General features: G+C 46.8%; 1 protein-coding gene across 1 annotated transcript in view; it reads left to right on the forward strand.

The window, feature by feature from the left end:
• LOC137540937 (polycystin-1-like) overlaps window positions 1-19860 on the forward strand; it is a 228347-nt gene that overhangs the window by 124310 nt on the left and 84177 nt on the right. Inside the window, exons 33-35 of the mRNA XM_068262113.1 lie at window positions 1083-1250; window positions 3656-3799; window positions 11159-11369. Of these exons, the coding sequence (XP_068118214.1) occupies window positions 1083-1250; window positions 3656-3799; window positions 11159-11369 (523 nt within the window). The remainder of the gene's footprint in view (window positions 1-1082; window positions 1251-3655; window positions 3800-11158; window positions 11370-19860) is intronic.

Consider the following 19860-nt stretch of genomic DNA (forward strand, 5'->3'; position numbering starts at 1 on the left):
CATCTCAAAAAGTTGGGAGGTATGCACTACTGAAGCCAAAAGTTCAGCCTGACAGCCAGGGAACTAGCAATTTTCAAAAGGAAATAAAGATTGATTATTCCTTTTATTTCAAATACTATTTGAGGCCCCATGTACGCTAGCAGGGAATTCCTGTGTAGCGTTGCTCTATTTTGCCTCAATCGGCCGAAAAAGCCATGAAAGTCTATGGAGACTTTTACAATTGCAGTGCGTTGCGGCATGCTGGAAGTATCTGATCCGAAGCAAAGGCAACAGCGCGTTACTGCAAGTGCAAGCATGGCGTTTGGTGTAATGGAAGTCTATGGGCGATGCAAGTAGTGCATCACAGCGCACATGTGCGGACCGACAAAAGACCCAGTGACTTCCTGTCTAGCACTGAGTGCGTCGCTGAATAGGGGGCAGCGCTGTGCAAATGACCCTGTCAGCACATTTTGCCACAGGGTCATATGTTTGTCATTTTTGTGCTGCAGTGGGAAGCGGCATGAGCTTCATAACCCCACCGAAACACAAAAATACATGTAAAACCGGTCTGAAGTTTGCATGGTGTATTGTGTAAAGGTGTCACTGTTGCTTTGAAGAGATCTGATCTGATGGCTAAAGGGTTCATTCATTCTAGTCATAACGATTGATTTCTGCATGCAATTTCCCCCATGCACGAATTTACGATTTTTCACGTTGTTTTGTTAGAACTTTTATGTGTGTTTTTGCGATATTTGTATGCAAATGATCATGATTTTCCCCAGAATATTAATAAAGTTAATTTACAGGAAAATGTATCCGGTTTACTTCAAAAACACACACGATTGTTCTAGCAAAAAAAAAAAGTGATTTTTCTGATTTGCCATTGACCTGCATTAATCACACATCGCACACAGGGGAAAAAAGCCGACCTGCTGTCGAAATTTAAAAAGCAGAAAAATCGAAAACTCATAAATGTATACAGATTGCTGCCCTGCTGAAATACATTAGATGTGCTGTGATCGTAATTTAGGAAAATTTCAAATCGCTTGTGTTTTCAAGTAAGTGTGAACCCTGCCTAATGCTTTGCTTTGTGTATCTGCCAGGCACTACTGCCCATGTCGGGATCTGCCTGTATGGGTTGAACAAGAGTGGCGCGCGTCACCTGGACAGCCGGGGAGGACTGACCACTGGCAGCATGGACATGTTTCAGGTGGAAACCGACAGCAACCTGGGGGAAGTCTGGAAGATCCGAATCTGGCACGACAACACAGGTGCAGTAACCTTCTTGAGGGCAGTTTCTAGGCTAAATCACTCCTAGGGCGAGGGTGTAAAAATTGCCCCCCCCCCCCCCCCCCCCACACACACACACACACACCCCTTAACATCTCTTAGGCTCGCGGTACAACCGCCTCCTCACAATAATGTCTGAAGGGAAAGAGAAGATGGGAGTTTTCTTCTTTTGTCATAAAAAAATTATTTCAGCCACATGCAGCACCCCCCTCCTCCCCTCAGATGTGCCCCCAGTATAGGTAGCCAGATGTGCATCCTCCCCCCCCCCCCAGTATTGGTGGCAAGATGTCCCTATAGTGTAAGTAGTCAGAAGCCCCCTTAGAGTAGCCCCTCTCTGCCTCCCCCACCCAATCTTTCCCTGGTAGATTGGGAGGGGGCCCAACTCCTCCCACCCTCTCCCTGGTCCCTCTTCTCTTCCCCAGCTGTGTGTGCCTTCTGCTCCCTTTTCCTGCACTGCATCCCGGTCTGATACCCACCTCGCCCGCCCCTAGAAATGGGGATGACTGTCTGTAGCCTGAGATAGGTCATTTCGGCGCCGTACAGTGAGTGATTTGGACACCGCCATAGGCCGTAATGTTAATTATGGCTATAGCAGCACAGGCAAAATAACAATAAAATTACTGTAATTTACAATAACCAGACCCGTGGCCAGAACAAAAAGTTAGGTAATTGGTAGGTAGGGGAATATAGTTTTTGTATTTCCAGAGACTAGAGACTGGAACATATGGATGCCTGTAGCCAACCAGGCAAGATACACAGTGTGAGGGACAGTGATCAGTTTACTCCAAATAAGGGTAATTTGCACATATTACAAAAGGTTTCGCATCAACATTGTGATCTGCATGCTTGTTCAGAGTCTATGACTAAGGGCCTGTGTCCACTAGCCGCTGTGCATCCTGCAAGACGTGCGGGGGCACCTGTTTAAGCGAGTACGCGGCTGAATCCCGGAAGGCGTGCTGTGCACAGCTATGGGAGTCGCTGCCACCTGCATGGAAAAATGCTGCAATGTTGGGCTAATTTTTATGGCAAGCAATTCGGACGGCGGCAGCATTATCCCCTATGGCAGAGTTTCACCGCGCGATTTGCCTAAGGGAAACTCTGTGGATTTGGCACGATTTCCACAGTAGTGGAAATTGGCCCTCAAGACATTAGAGGCAGAGGATCAGTGAGACAGCCAAGCAATTTGCTTTTCTTGAAAGGAAGTAAATATGTCTCCATATCCCTCTCCCTTCAGGTGTGCTTAAAAGGGATACTTAAGCCTGGCATTAAAAAAAAATCAGTTTTACTCACCTGGGGCTTCTACCAGCCCCCTGCAGCCGTCCCGTGCCCTTGCAGTCACTCGCAGATCCTCCGTTCCCACGCCGCCAGCTAGTTTTGTTTCACCGACAGCCCCGGCTATGTGTAGCTTTCTTCGCGCTCCCGTCTGCAATAGCGTCCTGTGCCTGCAGCCTGTCGGACGAAAACGAAACTAGCTGGCAGCAGGGGACAGGAGGATCCGCAAGTGACTGCAAGGGCACAGGACGGCTGCAGGGGGCTGGTAGAAGCCCCAGGTGAGTAAAACTGATTTTTTTTATGCAAGGCTTAAAGAAAACCTGTACTGAAAATAAAAGTCAAAATAGGCATACACAAGTCATACTTACCTTCCATGTAGTCTACTCCTCAGTGTCTTTCTCCTGTCCTGCGTCCTATTTGTTCACTATGATCAAGGGAATTTTCCGTCCTCCATTTTGAAAATGGCCATTACCCATAACAGCTTTCTGGTCAGCACACAGTTAAACTGTAACATCACCCACTTGAGCCATAGGGAAACATGGACATTGCCTGGTACATCAGTTTTCCTCTCAGCTATAACTGACAGCAACTGATATTTTACTGACAGCAACTGATATATTTCAGATCTGACAAAATATTGTCAGAACTGGATGGGATTATTGTCAGAAGAAAATGGTGAGCTTCTGAAAGGAACTGATGGCAAGGTAACTCTGTAATTTTCATTTGAAGTTACCTCATGTGTTTATTTTAAATATTTTTACTCAGTACAGGTTCTCTTTAAGTATTTCTTTAAGAAGGGCTATACCTGGCTGCCACACATCATTTGGGAGTTCGAGAGAGCTCAAGTATGTCTTGTTCCCCTACATACTGTACGCTGATCCCGATTTGTGTATTTGTTAGCCTACCTATATGCTTGTTTGCACTTCTTCCAGTTTTTACAGAGTCGTATTAAAGATAGTCTCATAGGGCTTAGTGATTGCTAGTCAATCAAGTGTTTGTAGTTGAAAATAAGTGTGCCCTTTCTTGTGATGTGATTACGTGGTCCCCAAGAGGAGTACAGACAGACTGATGCCACCGTTGCCACGCCTCTTCAGTACTGATGTTCTGTACGCAGGTTTGGATCCAGCATGGTTCCTCCAGTACGTGGCTGTCTGGGACAAGCAGACAGATTTCCTCTACTTCTTCCTGGTGAACGACTGGCTGTCCGTAGAAAACGAACGGAATGGAGGAAGGGTTGAGAAAGAGATTCTAGCCACCTGTGAGTATTTCTACTTTTTGTACCCTCTATTACTTACATCTTGAGTATAGTGCGTCACATTTAAAGTGCTACTTAGTGTGGTATGAAACTCAAAATTTCATATTTGCTCTAAAACATTAAACAGAGCATAAAACTAATAGAAAACTGGTAGGAAGTTACTAGAAGGGTCCAAAACGCAAAGTTCAATTTCACTGAAGCTATTTGACAACTTTGCAGGGTTGCTGAACAAATTATCAGATTGTCTTGTAATTAAGTATTTGCAGCAAAGCAGAGACACTTCCCTGTATCCAAGAGGGAGACTTTACTTGCTTTACAAACGCTTAATTACAACACAATCTGATAATTTGTCCAGCAACCATGCAGTGTTGTCAATTATATACAGTTAGATGGAAGTTTGCGTTATTAACCCTTCCAGTAACTTTATACTAGTTTTCTATTACCTGTACTTTTCTGCTGTGTTTTAAGTTTTAGAGCTGAGATACAGTTTTGTGTTTCATGCACAATATAGTAACCATAATCGTCTTCCAATGTAATGCCTAGAATAGTACTTGAGTGTCTTTTAGCATCTTCTGCAAAAGCTTTTATGCTTAACCTGTGTGTATGCTAAATGGCCACAAGATGGCACTGATTTCCTTGTCCAGTGCTTTGGTCTTTTCTGTATTGTGTAAAACCTTTCTTATTACTGCACTTCGGAGAAAGAAAAACCAAAAGAAAACAAGAAAAAGACTGGCACTGCGGTCATAGAACAAAAAATGGAGGGATCTCCTGGTACAGAGGGGACAGGGTATCAGCCTTCTGTGTGCTCAGGATGCTGAAAGGGTCATCCAATATATATGCACTGAAAGATAAACCATCCGGCACTACGTTTTATAGGTCCATTCATCTGTCATTTATTGCTTCATTGTTTCAAGTCATGCATACATCCATGATTAAATATTCATATAAACAATTCGTTCATACCCTGTTCAGTAGCTGTTGTGGGGCAATGTGGGAGCAGCGGTCCGCCTGACGACCGTTTCGCTCGAAAACGAGCTTCTTGTGAGGCTCCGTGCGCGGTGTTAAGCCCATCATTGGGTCTTTATACATGCCGGGCGTCCACTCCAGCTTCCGCGTACGTCACGCCGCTACGTCACTTCCCCCTTCTGCCATCGCGTCAAAGCGCATAACGCGTCGTAGATTACCATGCGCATGCGTACTATGTTACGTTCATGACGCTGACTTAGCGGAAGTAAAAACAGGGAAGCGGCGTGCGCTCCATGCTGGCTCCCTGATTCCATTTTAAAGTGGATATTCAAGGTAACCATTAGATGGTGCTATACTTGAGAGGGCATCTGCTAAAGTCATCAAAGTATTAAAACCATATCTTTAATTCATATCTTATTAAAAAGATTTGTATCTTATCAAAAAGATTTTTATCATAATTTCAAAACTTAACTACTAAAAAAGGGAGGGAGAGAAAAAGGCTATAGATTTGAATAGGAAGGGCTATGGGGTCTAAATCATTTAACCATTTCAACACTTTTAAATTATTGTCCTTTATCGGACATATGTTACACTTAAAGAGACTCTGTAACAAATTGTTTATCTTTATTTCTTCTATGCTATAAGTTCCTATGCCTTTTCTAATGTGGTCTGGCTTACTGCAGCTTTTCCTAATTGCACAGTAGCTGTGTTATCTCTGTTATATGATCTAATCTTCTCTCTATAGTCGGCACAGTCAGGCTGAGGCAGTCAGACTGGAATGTGCAGGGCTGCTTGTGATTAGCTAGAAGCTGTACACACCCCCTGCAGGCTCTGTGTGACTAACACACTCTGCTTAGCTGAGCCTATTAGAAGCTGGTTAGTTTGTTTGTAAACACTGCCTAAAACTGGCAATTACAAGCCAGGTTTGCAGCAGAGAATGGCAGAAACAGCACAGAGGGGACCAGGAGCACATAATGAATAGAATGGTATGCTTTTTATTGTAAGAATTTCAGAGTACAGATTCTCTTTAATGTATTAGGTATAGCACCTCAAAAATGATTTCTATATCCCACATAACCCCACACAGAAGCCTATCTATACTCCTTCCCTACATTAAAAACAGAATGCCAACTGCAACAAACACAATTGCTAACTTCCAGTCAGAGCAATATCCTGCCTCTATCTGGCCAGCAGACGCTTGTCAGCCAATCAGGTGCACTGTCATACACCCTTTGCCTGCTGTACCATACCTAGCAGGAATTACATAGATTAGCATTCAGGTGGGAGGCTTCGGTTGGACGCAATCGTGAATTGCGTCGTTTAACAGGGACGCCCCGTGTAGGCACATCTCCCACACGGTCCCCTCCCTAACCACTCACCTGTCAACCGCATCGTAGAAGCTGCAAAAAATAAAATTTAAAATCACAAACACTGGTCCACATGACAGCCCAGGGGCCCCAGGTCTCTCTCACTCACTGGGGCCCCCAAACCACCATGCAACACCTAGAGGGAAGTGCGGGCAAGCCCTGGACCTCTCACCTCCAGGGAACTCACCCCACCACCTCTAAACTGAATGCCAACTGCAACAAACACAATTGCTAACTTCCAGTCAGAGCAATATCCTGCCTCTATCTGGCCAGCAGACGCTTGTCAGCCAATCAGGTGCACTGTCATACACCCTTTGCCTGCTGTACCATACCTAGCAGGAATTACATAGATTAGCATTCACGATTGCGTCCAACTGAAGCCTCCCACCTGAATGCTAATCTATGTAATTCCTGCTAGGTATGGTACAGCAGGCAAAGGGTGTATGACAGTGCACCTGATTGGCTGACAAGCGTCTGCTGGCCAGATAGAGGCAGGATATTGCTCTGACTGGAAGTTAGCAATTGTGTTTGTTGCAGTTAGCATTCAGTTTAGAGGTGGTGGGGTGAGTTCCCTGGAGGTGAGAGGTCCAGGGCTTGCCCGCACTTCCCTCTAGGTGTCGCATGGTGGTTTGGGGGCCCCAGTGAGTGAAAGAGACCTGGGGCCCCTGGGCTGTCATGTGGACCAGTGTTTGTGATTTTAAATTCTACATTAAAAACAGGAAATCAAACAGTTTGGAACAGCAACTAAGCCACATCAAAAAGTCCATTGTACTATTTAACAAGAATTAAGGATTCAAGAAGCAAGCCATATCGACACAGTCATTGAGGCCCAATGCCCCCATCGCATTAGTGTTAATTATCCATCTACTCTCGAGAGGATTTGGACCTGTTCTAGGCCTGCAAATGATAGGCAAGTGGTGTCTTCTCCATGTTCTATTCTAAAGTGCTCAATTAATCTAGTACATCCTTTACCAGTTTCCACTGATTTTATATGTTCCCGTATTCGTTCTCTTAACTCCCTAGTTGTCCTTCCAATATAGAAGCGCTTGCACGGGCACCACACTATGTAAACCACATACTTAGTCCTGCATGTTATAAAACTCCTTATTTTATTTTCCACCGGTCCTACTTTTAGATATTTTCCAGGTTCCATATGTGAACAAAAGGAGCAATGGCCGCAACGGTAATTGCCTTTTTGCTGTGCCTGGTCTAACCAGGTGGTTTTCTTTGGACTCCTAAATTCACTGGATGTAAGTTTGTCTCCCAGAGTTGGCGCCCTTTTAAAAGTTATCATTGGCGGTTGTTGGTATATCCAAACTTGAAATGAAAAAATACAGGGAGATCGGGAGCCCAATCTGGTGTATTATCGTTGGTCTGGGACAGCCATGGGGACATCGGTGTCATGCACATATGCCAACTTGTTTTTGGCATGGTGGGAGGAGAAATATGTGTATGGCCCCGGTGTCCCCTATGGTAGATGCCTCAGGAGATAGTCCAGGTTTGTGGACGATGTCCTGGTGTACTGGTCCGGGACGCGTGACGCCTTAGAAGAATTTATGATTTATCTGAATTCAGGCAGTTCACATATGAGTATAGTGAGGAGAAGATAGCGTATTTATATTTAGAATTGAAAATAGAAGAGGGTAAGATCATTTCAAAGGGTTATAAAAAACCAACAAGTAGTAATTTATTGCTACATAGGGAAAGTTATCACCAAGTTATCACCAACAACAATACCCGGAAGGAGGACTTTGTGGACCAAGCATTGGAACTTAAACATAATCTAGAAAAGAGAGGTTATGAAACTGAGAATTTGGAAATCGCGTTGAAACGTGCCAGTGAGATGGAAAGAAGCTCTTTGATTGGAGGAAAAAGTGGTCAGGAAAAGAAAAGACAAAAAAATGCAGAGAAAGATAGATTAACCTTTTCATTTGAATATACGCCTATGTATAGGGAAATTACGACAAAGTATAATGAAAAATTGGAGAATCATACAGAGAGATCCAGTGTTGAAAGAAGTATACCAACAACCGCCAATGATAACTTTTAAAAGGGCGCCAACTCTGGGAGACAAACTTACATCCAGTGAATTTAGGAGTCCAAAGAAAACCACCTGGTTAGACCAGGCACAGCAAAAAGGCAATTACCGTTGTGGCCATTGCTCCTTTTGTTCACATATGGAACCTGGAAAATATCTAAAAGTAGGACCGGTGGAAAATAAAATAAGGAGTTTTATAACATGCAGGACTAAGTATGTGGTTTACATAGTGTGGTGCCCGTGCAAGCGCTTCTATATTGGAAGGACAACTAGGGAGTTAAGAGAACGAATACAGGAACATATAAAATCAGTGGAAACTGGTAAAGGATGTACTAGATTAATTAAGCACTTTAGAATAGAACATGGAGGAGACACCACTTGCCTATCATTTGCAGGCCTAGAACAGGTCCAAATCCTCTCGAGAGGAGGAAATAGGGAACAAAGCTTCCTTAGACGAGAGAGTAGATGGATAATTAACACTAATGCGATGGGGGCATTGGGCCTCAATGACTGTGTCGATATGGCTTGCTTCTTGAATCCTTAATTCTTGTTAAATAGTACAATGGACTTTTTGATGTGGCTTAGTTGCTGTTCCAAACTGTTTGATTTCCTGTTTTTAATGTAGGGAAGGAGTATAGATAGGCTTCTGTGTGGGGTTATGTGGGATATAGAAATCATTTTTGAGGTGCTATACCTAATACATTAAGTGTAACATATGTCCGATAAAGGACAAGAATTTAAAAGTGTTGGAATGGTTAAATGATTTAGACCCCATAGCCCTTCCTATTCAAATCTATAGCCTTTTTCTCTCCCTCCCTTTTTTAGTAGTTAAGTTTTGAAATTATGATTAAAATCTTTTTGATAAGATAAAAATCTTTTTAATAAGATATGAATTAAAGGGGAACTGAAGAGAGAGGTATATGGAGGCTGTCATGTTTATTTCCTTTTAAGCAATACCAGTTGCCTGGCAGCCCTGCTGGTCTATTTCTCTGCAGTAGTATCTGAATAAAACCAGAAACAAGCATGCAGCTAGTCTTGTCAGATCTGACTTTAAAGTCTGAGCCACTGAAACACCTGATCTGCTGCATACTTGTTCAGGGGCTATGGCTAATAGTATTAGAGGCAGAGGATCAGCAGGGCTGCCAGGCAACTGGTATTGCTTAAAAGGAAATAAATATGACAGACTCCATATACCTCTCTCTTCAGTTCCCCTTTAAAGATATGGTTTTAATACTTTGATGACTTTATCAGATGCCCTCTCTTAGTATAGCACCATCTAATGGTTACCTTGAATATCCACTTTAAAATGGAATCAGGGAGCCAGCATGGAGCGCACGCCGCTTCCCTGTTTTTACTTCCGCTAAGTCCGCGTCATGAACGTAACATAGTACGCATGCGCATGGTAATCTACGACGCGTCTTGCGGATTTTTTTGACGCATGCGCTTTGACGCGATGGCAGAAGGGGGAAGTGACGTAGCGGCGTGACGTACGCGGAAGCTGGAGCGGACGCCCGGCATGTATAAAGACCCAATGATGGGCTTAACACCGCGCACGGAGCCTCAGAAGAAGCTCGTTTTCGAGCGAAACGGTCGTCAGGCGGACCGCTACTCCCACATTGCCCCACAACAGCTACTGAATAGGGTATGAACGAATTGTTTATATGAATATTTAATCATGGATGTATGCATGACTTGAAACAATGAAGCAATAAATGACAGATGAATGGACCTATAAAACGTAGTGCCGGATGGTTTATCTTTCAGTGCATAAAACCTTTCTTATTAGTTGCCCCTAAACTGAGTACAATATTATCGACCTTCATGCTCATCATATTTACTTACAATTCATTGTAACCAAGAACAGATATTTTATAAGCCAATTTAATTTGTGTGCATCGCACAGAATAGCGATTTGTTATCTGTCACACATCCAATGTATTTCAATGTGTTTGACTCTCATGGCTGTTATGAGAGTTGGATTTGACTAGACTATAGTATACTAATGAGGAGAAGAAGCAGGAACAGATGACCTATAAGCACTGTCGCCTATCCTCACATCTTCTTAATGGTTTGGGGCCCACTTCAGGTACACATTGGCATAACTGAGCCTGAACCCATATACTGTATAGTTAGCATATAGTCTCGTCGTGTACAGATATTAGAATGCCTGCGTTGCTCCCACTTCCCTGGGATGTAGCTTGCTGGAGGTGGTGGGGCGCTGCTCCCACCTCCCCTGGGGTGGAGTTTGTGGGTTGTGGTTGGGCGCTGCCTGTGTTGCTCCCACTGCCTGTGCTACATGTACCGCCTCTGGGGGTGTAGCTTGTGGGTGGGGGGGGGGGGAGCGCTGCCTGTATTGCTCCCACTTCCCCTGGGGTGTAGCTTATGGGAGGAGGTGGGGCGCGGCCTTTGTTACTTCAACCACCTCTGGGGGTGTAGCCTGTGGGTGGTGGAAATGGGGAGGTGCGTGCATTTCTCTCACCCCCTGGGGTGTAGCTTGTGGGTGGTGGGAACACTTTGCCATACTTTGTGTTTGTATATTTTTGGGGAGTAGTGGTGGTTTTTCTAGGTGGTGAGGGCACTTAGGGAGCTGCCTGTACTTTGTGTTTGTATTTTTGGGGAGTAGTTATGGGTGGTTTAGCTAGCCTGCTACCTGCCTACCTGTGGTGTTCCCACACCCCTGGGGTGTAGCTTGGGGGAGGGGTGGTGGAGGTGGTATGAGTGCTTGGGATCCTGCCTGTACTGCTCACCCCAATTTGCAGAATCTCGTTATCGTAAACTCCAATATAGTAAACCCAGTCCTCAGATCCCAGCAAATGCATCTATATAAATATACAATGGATGACCAATTCTCATATAGTAAACTACTTTTCCTGGCCCCTTGGCATTTACTATAAAGGAATTCTACTGTATTAGGATGCCCTGTATCTTCTTCTTTCAGTAACACCTTTCACTACCACTCCAGCATGTCTAATCACCATTTTCCTGTTTCAGGTCCACAAGAGCTCCTCAGCTTCTCCCAGGTGTTTCCTCAGCAGCTCTTCCTGGGCTGGACAGATTGGCACCTCTGGCTCTCTGTATGGTGGCGTCCTGCCCGCAGCCGCTTCACACATGTGCAGAGGGTCACGTGTTGCTCTCTAGTGCTCCACCTGTACATGACAATCTGCGCCTTGTGGTACGGGGCCATTGGGGTGAAAGGGGAAAGGTCAGTACTGTCTTTAGAAGAATATTGAAGCGAGAGAAATACAGAGGCTGCTTCTATTTTTATTACCTTAAAAGAGCGGGACTCAACATCAATCAGCAATGTATAAATGTAAAATGTTATTTTTTCGTTTTTTAGAAAATCAAATTTACAGCTTTGGCTCCACCCCCTTTAGTATTTTCATTTGGTGTGTAGTCAGCCAGTAAAATGTGTTTAAAAAAAGGTCACCACACCTAACTGCAAGCATTTTTCATCGATTCCTATACTTTGGGAATCACCTTGAGCTCCCTTTTAGGGGCCAGAGCCCTGCAGTCGGTAATGTGTTAAAGTCTACTAGTGGACCCTCGGCGTAGCATACGCCGCATAAAAGGGTAGCGGGCAAGAAGGGGGTAATGGGCACAGCGGCGGGGAGGGGGGGTCGAACCCTCCCTCCCTCACCTGGGTCCCCCATCTGCGCTCCCCCGTCAGCTTAAGCTCAGCAGCAGCCGCCGCTGCTATTAGTAAGAGTAAGGGATGACTCACCTCTTCCACGTTCCAGCGTGCGTTCCACTGTCGTCACTTCCTGCAATGCCGCCCACTGTATGACTGGGGGGAGGGGGTTGCGGCGCGTGCAGCGCGTCGCGTCGGAAAATGGGCGTGGCCATGACATTGTATGGGCGGAGCTAACATAATGATGTAACAGCGAGGCATAAGAAAGCAGTGTTTACGCCATGTTGTGGACAAACGAGACTTTGCATCATGAGTGTGCAGAAACTGTGTGATGCTAATAGTATACCGTAACCACAAAGCAGCAAACATAGCCATCTATGACCATTAAATAATAAATGCAGTAACAGTTACCCCGGACACCAGAAAATAAACGCAATAGGCAACATGTCAGCACAAAATAACCGCAATGCGGGCAACATGTCAGTATAAAATAAACGCAATGCGGGCAACATGTCAGTACAAAATAAACGCAATGCGGGCAAACATTTCACCAGAAAGTAAACGCATTGCGGGCAAACATTTCACCAGACAATAAACGCAATGCGGGCAAACATGTCAGTACAAAATAAACGCAATGCGGGCAAACATGTCAGTACAAAATAAACGCAATGCTGGCAACATGTCAGTACAAAATAAACGCAATGCGGGCAAACATTTCACCAGAAAAGAAACGCAATGCGGGCAAACATTTCACCAGAAAAGAAAAGCAATGCGGGCAAACATTCACCAGAAAAGAAACGCACTGCGGGCAAACATTTCACCAGAAAAGAAACGCACTGCGGGCAAACGTTTCACCAGAAAAGAAACGCACTGCGGGCAAACATTTCACCAGAAAAGAAACATAATGTGGGCAAACATTTCACCAGACAAGAACCGCAATGAGGGCAAACATTTCACCAGAAAAGAAACGCAATGCGGGCAAACATTTCACCAGAAAAGAAACGCACTGCGGGCAAACATTTCACCAGAAAAGAAACGCACTGCGGGCAAACATTTCACCAGAAAAGAAACGCACTGCGGGCAAACATATCACCAGAAAAGAAACGTAATGTGGGCAAACATTTCACCAGACAAACGCAATGCGGGCAAACATTTCACCAGACAAGAAACGCAATGCGGGCAAACATTTCACCAGAAAAGAAACATAATGCGGGCAAACATTTCACCAGACAAGAAACGCAATGCGGGCAAACATTTCACCAGACAAGAAACGTAATGCGGGCAAACATTTCCCCAGACAAGAAACGCAATGAGGGCAAACATTTCACCTGGAATAGAAAGCATTACTCACCTGGCAGAAGTCTCCGGCCTCTGGCGCGCTGCTCCCGGGACCACATTCCTCCTGCTCTTGTCTCCCGCGCTGACAGGGCTACGGCAAGATGGTGCCCGAAGCCCTGTACTGGAGACACAAATAGTCTCCAGTACAGGGCTCCGGCAGCCATCTTGCCGTAGCCCTGCTCGCCTGCCGGTGTCGGAACAGACACCGGAAGAGGAGGCTGGAGCGGGGCTGCAGGCAATGAACTGGCACAGCGTCTATAGACGCCGCTGCCAGTTCATGAGGAGAGAGTGGCCAGAGTCCCGTGGGCGGGACGTCCCGCTGCTGAAAGCGGGACTTTTCCCGGGACCTCATTAAGCCTGGGACAGCGGACCCCGAATCCGGGACGCGTCCCGGGCAATCCGGGACGTCTGGTCACTCTATATAATATAGATGTGAGGTGGACCTCTGGTAAAAAAAGACATACTTACCTAAGAAGGGGGAAACCTCTGGATCCTATAGAAGCTTCCCACACCGTCCTCCAGTCAACTGTTGCTAAGCGCGGACCCCCTGAAGAAAACCAACAAGGGCTACAGTAAGATCGGGGTTGCGCTTCTTTTCAGGTCAGAAGAGGGACAAGGTCCTCCAGCACCCAAGGCTGAGACACCAAAGTGCGCCCTTCCATCCCTCCCACCCCAGACGTCACACACTGATTGCTATTAGACTAAGAGGCGCCCCAGGGCCCCCAACAAATTAATCTCTAGTTATCTGGCTTGCAGTCACTGCCATTTATACCCGTTTCTTATTTCTCACTGCTTCAAACACAATAGGGGAATGATAGCTGAGTGAGTTGTGCACTCCCTCCTACACTGCACCCAGTGGCGGCGCTACACTGGGGCTTGCCGGGGCTCAAGCCCCAGCTGACATCCTGCGAGCCCCTCCTGCGAGCCCCCTCGGATCTTTGACTATTGATTTGTGGCTCAGCGCGACCACCATTCGCTAGACATGGCGGCCGCCATGTTGTGGGGGCACTTGCATTTATCAGAGGCAGGCCAGGACTTCAAACAGGCTTAGGCTCCATGTTTGACGCGTCCATCCGCCCCCTGCCCAATCAGGAGCACCTAGCAGGGGGTGTGGGATTGAGTTGAATAGGCAGGGGGCTGGAGAGAGTGTGACTAGCTCCGCCCCCTGCACTTGTAGAGCAGAGCAGATCGATGCCATTTGCCCACCTGGCACCGGCTGACCCCCGCATGGCACCAAATTTCAATTCAGCATGCACTGCTGCGCTCGTCTCGACTCACACAGCCACAGCCTCACACCTCAGGTACGAGGACAGTGCTTACTCCTCCACATCAACCCGGCATCCTCCTCCCTCACCCTCAACTTGACTCCCTGCTGCCCGCCAGACTGTACCCACTCACCGCTCCAGACAGACTGTCTGCCACACCACCTAAGATGCCAGCCCGGCCAGTGGCTCGCCAGAACCAGCCAGCGGCAGCAAAAGTGAGTAACTGCGAGGCTTGAGGGGTTAGGGGAAGACCGGGAGAGACACAAATAGGGGAGCTGCAGGCCAGGGAGAGGAGTACAGTCACAGCCAGCCTTGTAGTGATAGATAGCTAAACAGCATTAAAGGCATGAGGAGCGATGAAGCAAGCCTCTGTGTCAGAGCTGCAAATTGTATTTTGCCTGGCTTGTTCTGTGTGTGTGTGTGTGTCTGTCTGCCCTATCCTCTATGCCCCAATGTGTGTTTGTCTGTCTGTCTGCCCTATCCTCTATGCGCCAATGTGTGTCTGTCTGCCCTATCCTCTATGTGCCAATGTGTGTCTGTCTGTCTGTCTGCCCTATCCTCTATGCGCCAATGTGTGTCTGTCTGCCCTATCCTTTATGCCCCAATGTGTGTCTGTCTGTCTGCCCTATCTTTTATGCCCCAATGTGTGTCTGTCTGTCTGCCCCATCCTCTATGCCGCCATGTGTGTCTGTCTGTCTGCCCCATCCTCTATGCCCCAATGTGTGTCTGTCTGCCCCATCCTCTATGCTCCAATGTGTGTCTGTCTGCCCCATCCTCTATGCCCCAATGTGTGTCTGTCTGCCCCATCCTCTATGTCGCAATGTGTGTCCGTCTGCCCCATCCTCTATGCCCCAATGTGTGTCTGTCTGTGCCTCATCCTCTATGCCCTGTTGTGTGTCTGTCTGTGCCTCATCTTCTGTCATTATGTGCATTTACTGGGAAAACGCTGTCTGTCATTACATGCATTTACTGGGGAAACGCTGTCTGTCATTACGTGCATTTACTGGGGAAACGCTGTCTGTCATTACGTGCATTTACTGGGGAAACGCTGTCTGTCATTACGTGCATTTACTGGGGAAACGCTGTCTGTCATTACGTGCATTTACTGGGGAAATGCTGTCTGTCAATATGTGCATTTACTGGGGAAACGCTGTCTGTCATTACGTGCATTTACTGGGAAACCGCTGTCTGTCATTACGTGCATTTACTGGGGAAACGCTGTCTGTCATTACGTGCATTTATTGGGGAAACGCTGTCTGTCATTACGTGCATTTACTGGGGAAACGCTGTCTGTCATTACGTGCATTTACTGGAGAAACGCTGTCTGTCATTACGTGCATTTACTGGAGAAACGCTGTCTGTCATTATGTGCATTTACTGAAGAAACGCTGTCTGTCATTACGTGCATTTACTGGGGAAACGCTGTCTGTCATTACGTGCATTTACTGGGGAAATGCTTTCTGTCGCTACGTGCATTTACTGGGGAAACGCTGTCTGTCATTACGTGCATTTACTGGGGAAATGCTGTCTGTCATTACGTGCATTTACTGGGGAAACGCTGTCTGTCATTACGTGCATTTACTGGGGAAACGCTGTCTGTCATTACGTGCATTTACTGGGGAAACGCTGTCTGTCATTACGTGCATATACTGGAGAAACGCTGTCTGTCATTACGTGCATATACTGGAGAAATGCTGTCTGTCAGTACGTGCATTTACTGGAGAAACGCTGTCTGTCATTACGTGCATTTACTGGGGAAACGCTGTCTGTCATTACGTGCATTTACTGGGGGTGGAGAAACGCTGTCTGTCATTACGTGCATTTACTGGTGAAAAGCTGTCTCTTATGTGCATTTACTGGTGAAAGGCTGTCTCTCATTATATGCATTTACTGGTGAAAGGCCGTCTGTCATTATGTGCATTTACTTAATATTTTTTTATGTAACTACATTAGCTGGTACAACTACATTATAGTTAGCCCCGCCCACATGTTATGACCCGCCCACATGTTATGACACCCCCCTGTGAGCCCCGCCTGCCAGCCCTTGTGCCCCCTTTGAGCCCCCCCAAAAATCCGAAGCTGGAGCCACCACTGACTGCACCTGAGGCTGGAGCCTCTCTCGCCTCGGCCCTGCTTACTGCACCTGCGCGAGTACAGCCTTACCTGCACAGTAAGCCAAAGCCATTTGTGTACGAGTGGCTTCGTGCTACTGCGCAGTGGTGGCCATGCACGTGCAGGTACAGCACGGCCGTGTTTGTGCCAGAAGAGGAGTATTGCCCTGATGTTCCAGAAGGTCGCTGCAAGGAGGACACAAGAAGCCTCAACAGGATCCCTCTTGTTAGGTAAGTATTTCTTTTTTTACCAAAGGTCCACCTGAGGTTCCTTTTAATGCTTAAAGGGGAAGTTAACCCTCCTGGCGGTTTATTAAAATCCGCCAGGGGGCAGCAAAAAAAAAAAAAAATTTCATGTAGCGAGACAAGGTGTCGCTACATGATAGCCTCTGCTCAGCGGCATCCCCCCAGCCCCTCCGATCGCCTCCGGGGATCGGAGATAGCCTCTGCTCAGCGGCATCCCCCCAGCCCCTCCGATCGCCTCCGGCAATCGGAGATCAGGAGATCCCGTTCAAAGAACGGGATCTCCTGGAGGGCTTCCCCCGTCGACATGGCGACGGGCGGGATGACGTCCTCGACGTCCTCGACGTCGTGACGTCAAAGGGGACTCAGATCCACCCCACAGCGCTGCCTGGCACTGATTGGCCAGGCAGCGCACGGGGCCTGGGGGGGGGCGACTGCGGCACGACTGATAGCGGCGGATCGGCGGGTAGCGGCGGCGATCGGATTGCACACGCAGCTAGCAAAGTGCTAGCTGCGTGTAGCAAAAAAAATAATTATGCAAATCGGCCCAGCGGGGCCTGAGCGGTGCCTTCTGGCGGCATAGCCCGGGCTCAGCTCGGGCTTACCGCCAGGAAGGTTAAGCCTTGGGGAAACAATTGTGGTTGGGTGTCTTGGCACCCTATGGAAAAAAGATACAGGAGACAAAAACGGGAGCCCGATAGTGCAGTATGTCAGTTATTGGTATGTGGAGAAAATATTTAATTGAAAGGGCTACTCACAAAGGAGGGTTGCAAGGGGCAACCGACCACAGGAAGCAGGTGCAGACCATAAACCCGACTCCACTCGGGGTGGTCCTGGAAGGACCTTGATGTGGTCGCTCTCTTAGATGAAAAAGGATAGACAAAACATCTATCCTGGTAAACCAACGGGTGTTCTGTCACCACCACCCCTCGGACAAGTACAGTGGAGGAAATAATTATTTGACCCCTCACTGATTTTGTAAGTTTGTCCAATGACAAAGAAATGAAAATTCTCAGAACAGTATCATTTCAATGGTAGGTTTATTTTAACAGTGGCAGATAGCACATCAAAAAGAAAATCGAAAAAATAACCTTAAAGGATACCACAACCGAATGGTTGTGGTAAAATTGATTGCTGCACTGTGTAGGGGGTGATGAGTGCATACCTGCATTTCCTCCCGCCCCCTCCGTCTGCCGCCGTTCATGCTCTATACACTCCGGTGTGCGGCGACTTGCTTGACCTCTGCCCCGGACATACTGCGCCCTGTGTGCGCAGTATGTCCTTCCCCCTTCGCTTCTGGCCGGCGCATAGTGCCAGGCTCAGAAGCACGCTGTCCCCTTTTTGCTGCGTGTGCGCTCCATTACACCGCTCGGTGTAATGGAGCGCACACGCAGCAAAAAGGGGACAGCGTGCTTCTGAGCCTGGCACTATGCGCCGGCCAGAAGCAGGGACCACATTGGAATTACCTCAAATTTAGCAGGGACAAGAAAACCATTGGAAACACATTACACCGCAATGGATTAAAATCCTGCAGGGCTCGCAAGGTCCCCCTGCTCAAGAAGGCACATGTGCAGGCCCGTCTGAAGTTTGCCAATGAACACCTGAATGATTCTGTGAGTGACTGGGAGAAGGTGCTGTGGTCTGATGAGACCAAAATAGAGCTCTTTGGCATTAACTCAACTCGCTGTGTTTGGAGGACGAAAAATGCTGCCTATGACCCCCAAAACACCGTCCCCACCGTCAAGCATGGGGGTGGAAACATTTTGCTTTGGGGGTGTTTTTCTGCTAAGGGCACAGGACAACTTAATCGCATTAACGGGAAAATGGATGGAGCCATGTATCGTGAAATCCTGAACGACAACCTCCTTCCCTCTGCCAGGAAACTGAAAATGGGTCGTGGATGGGTGTTCCAGCACGACAATGACCCAAAACATACAGCAAAGGCAACAAAGGAGTGGCTCAAGAAGAAGCACATTAAGGTCATGGAGTGGCCTAGTCAGTCTCCGGACCTTAATCCAATAGAAAACCTATGGAGGGAGCTCAAGCTCAGAGTTGCACAGAGACAGCCTCGAAACCTTAGGGATTTAGAGATGATCTGCAAAGAGGAGTGGACCAACATTCCTCCTAAAATGTGTGCAAACTTGGTCATCAATTACAAGAAACGTTTGACCTCTGCGCTTGCAAACAAGGGTTTTTCCACTAAGTATTAAGTCTTTTATTGTTAGAGGGTTCAAAAACTTATTTCACTCAATGAAATGCAAATCAGTTGCTATCTTTTATTTAAGGTTATTTTTTCGATTTTCCTTTTGATGTGCTATCTGCCACTGTTAAAATAAACCTACCATTGAAATGATACTGTTCTGAGACTTTTCATTTCTTTGTCATTGGACAAACTTACAAAATCAGTGAGGGGTCAAATAATTATTTCCTCCACTGTATATACGGGGGTATACACTATGCACAATAAGGGGAAAGAGGCGCCCTGATTTGGATAAAAGCTTTTAAAGGGACACTTAAGTCAAACAAAAAAATGAGTTTTACTCACCTGGGGCTTTCAATAGCCCGCTGCAGCTGTCCGGTGCCCTCGCCATCTCCCTCCGATCCTCCTGGCCCCACCGGCAGCCACTTCCTGTTTTGGTGACAGGAGCTGACAGGCTGAGGACGCGAGTGATTCTTCGCGTTCCTGGCCACAATAGCGCCATCTATGCTGCTATAGCATATATCATATACCATATAGCAGCATAGAGGGTGCTATTGTGTCTGGGAATGCGAAGAATCACTCGCGTCCCCAGCCTGTCAGCTCCTGTCACCGAAACAGGAAGTGGCTGCTGGTGGGGCCAGGAGGATCGGAGGGAGACGGCGAGGGCACCGGACAGCTGCAGGGGGCCATTGGAAGCCCTGGGTGAGTAAAACTCATTTTTTTTGTTTGACTTAAGTGTCCCTTTAAAACCAGTTTAAAAACGAAAAAATATATAATGAGGTATCTTACCTCAATGACGAAATCTCTGTAGACTTACAAAAGATTTTTATTTGAGCACAGGTTTATTATTAAAAAATTTCCACTAACTATGAGATATCTACCTAAATAATCTACAGTTGTGCCAATGT

The sequence above is a fragment of the Hyperolius riggenbachi genome, chromosome 12 (genome assembly GCF_040937935.1).
Source record: "Hyperolius riggenbachi isolate aHypRig1 chromosome 12, aHypRig1.pri, whole genome shotgun sequence".
In the NCBI taxonomy this organism is placed as follows: domain Eukaryota; kingdom Metazoa; phylum Chordata; class Amphibia; order Anura; family Hyperoliidae; genus Hyperolius; species Hyperolius riggenbachi.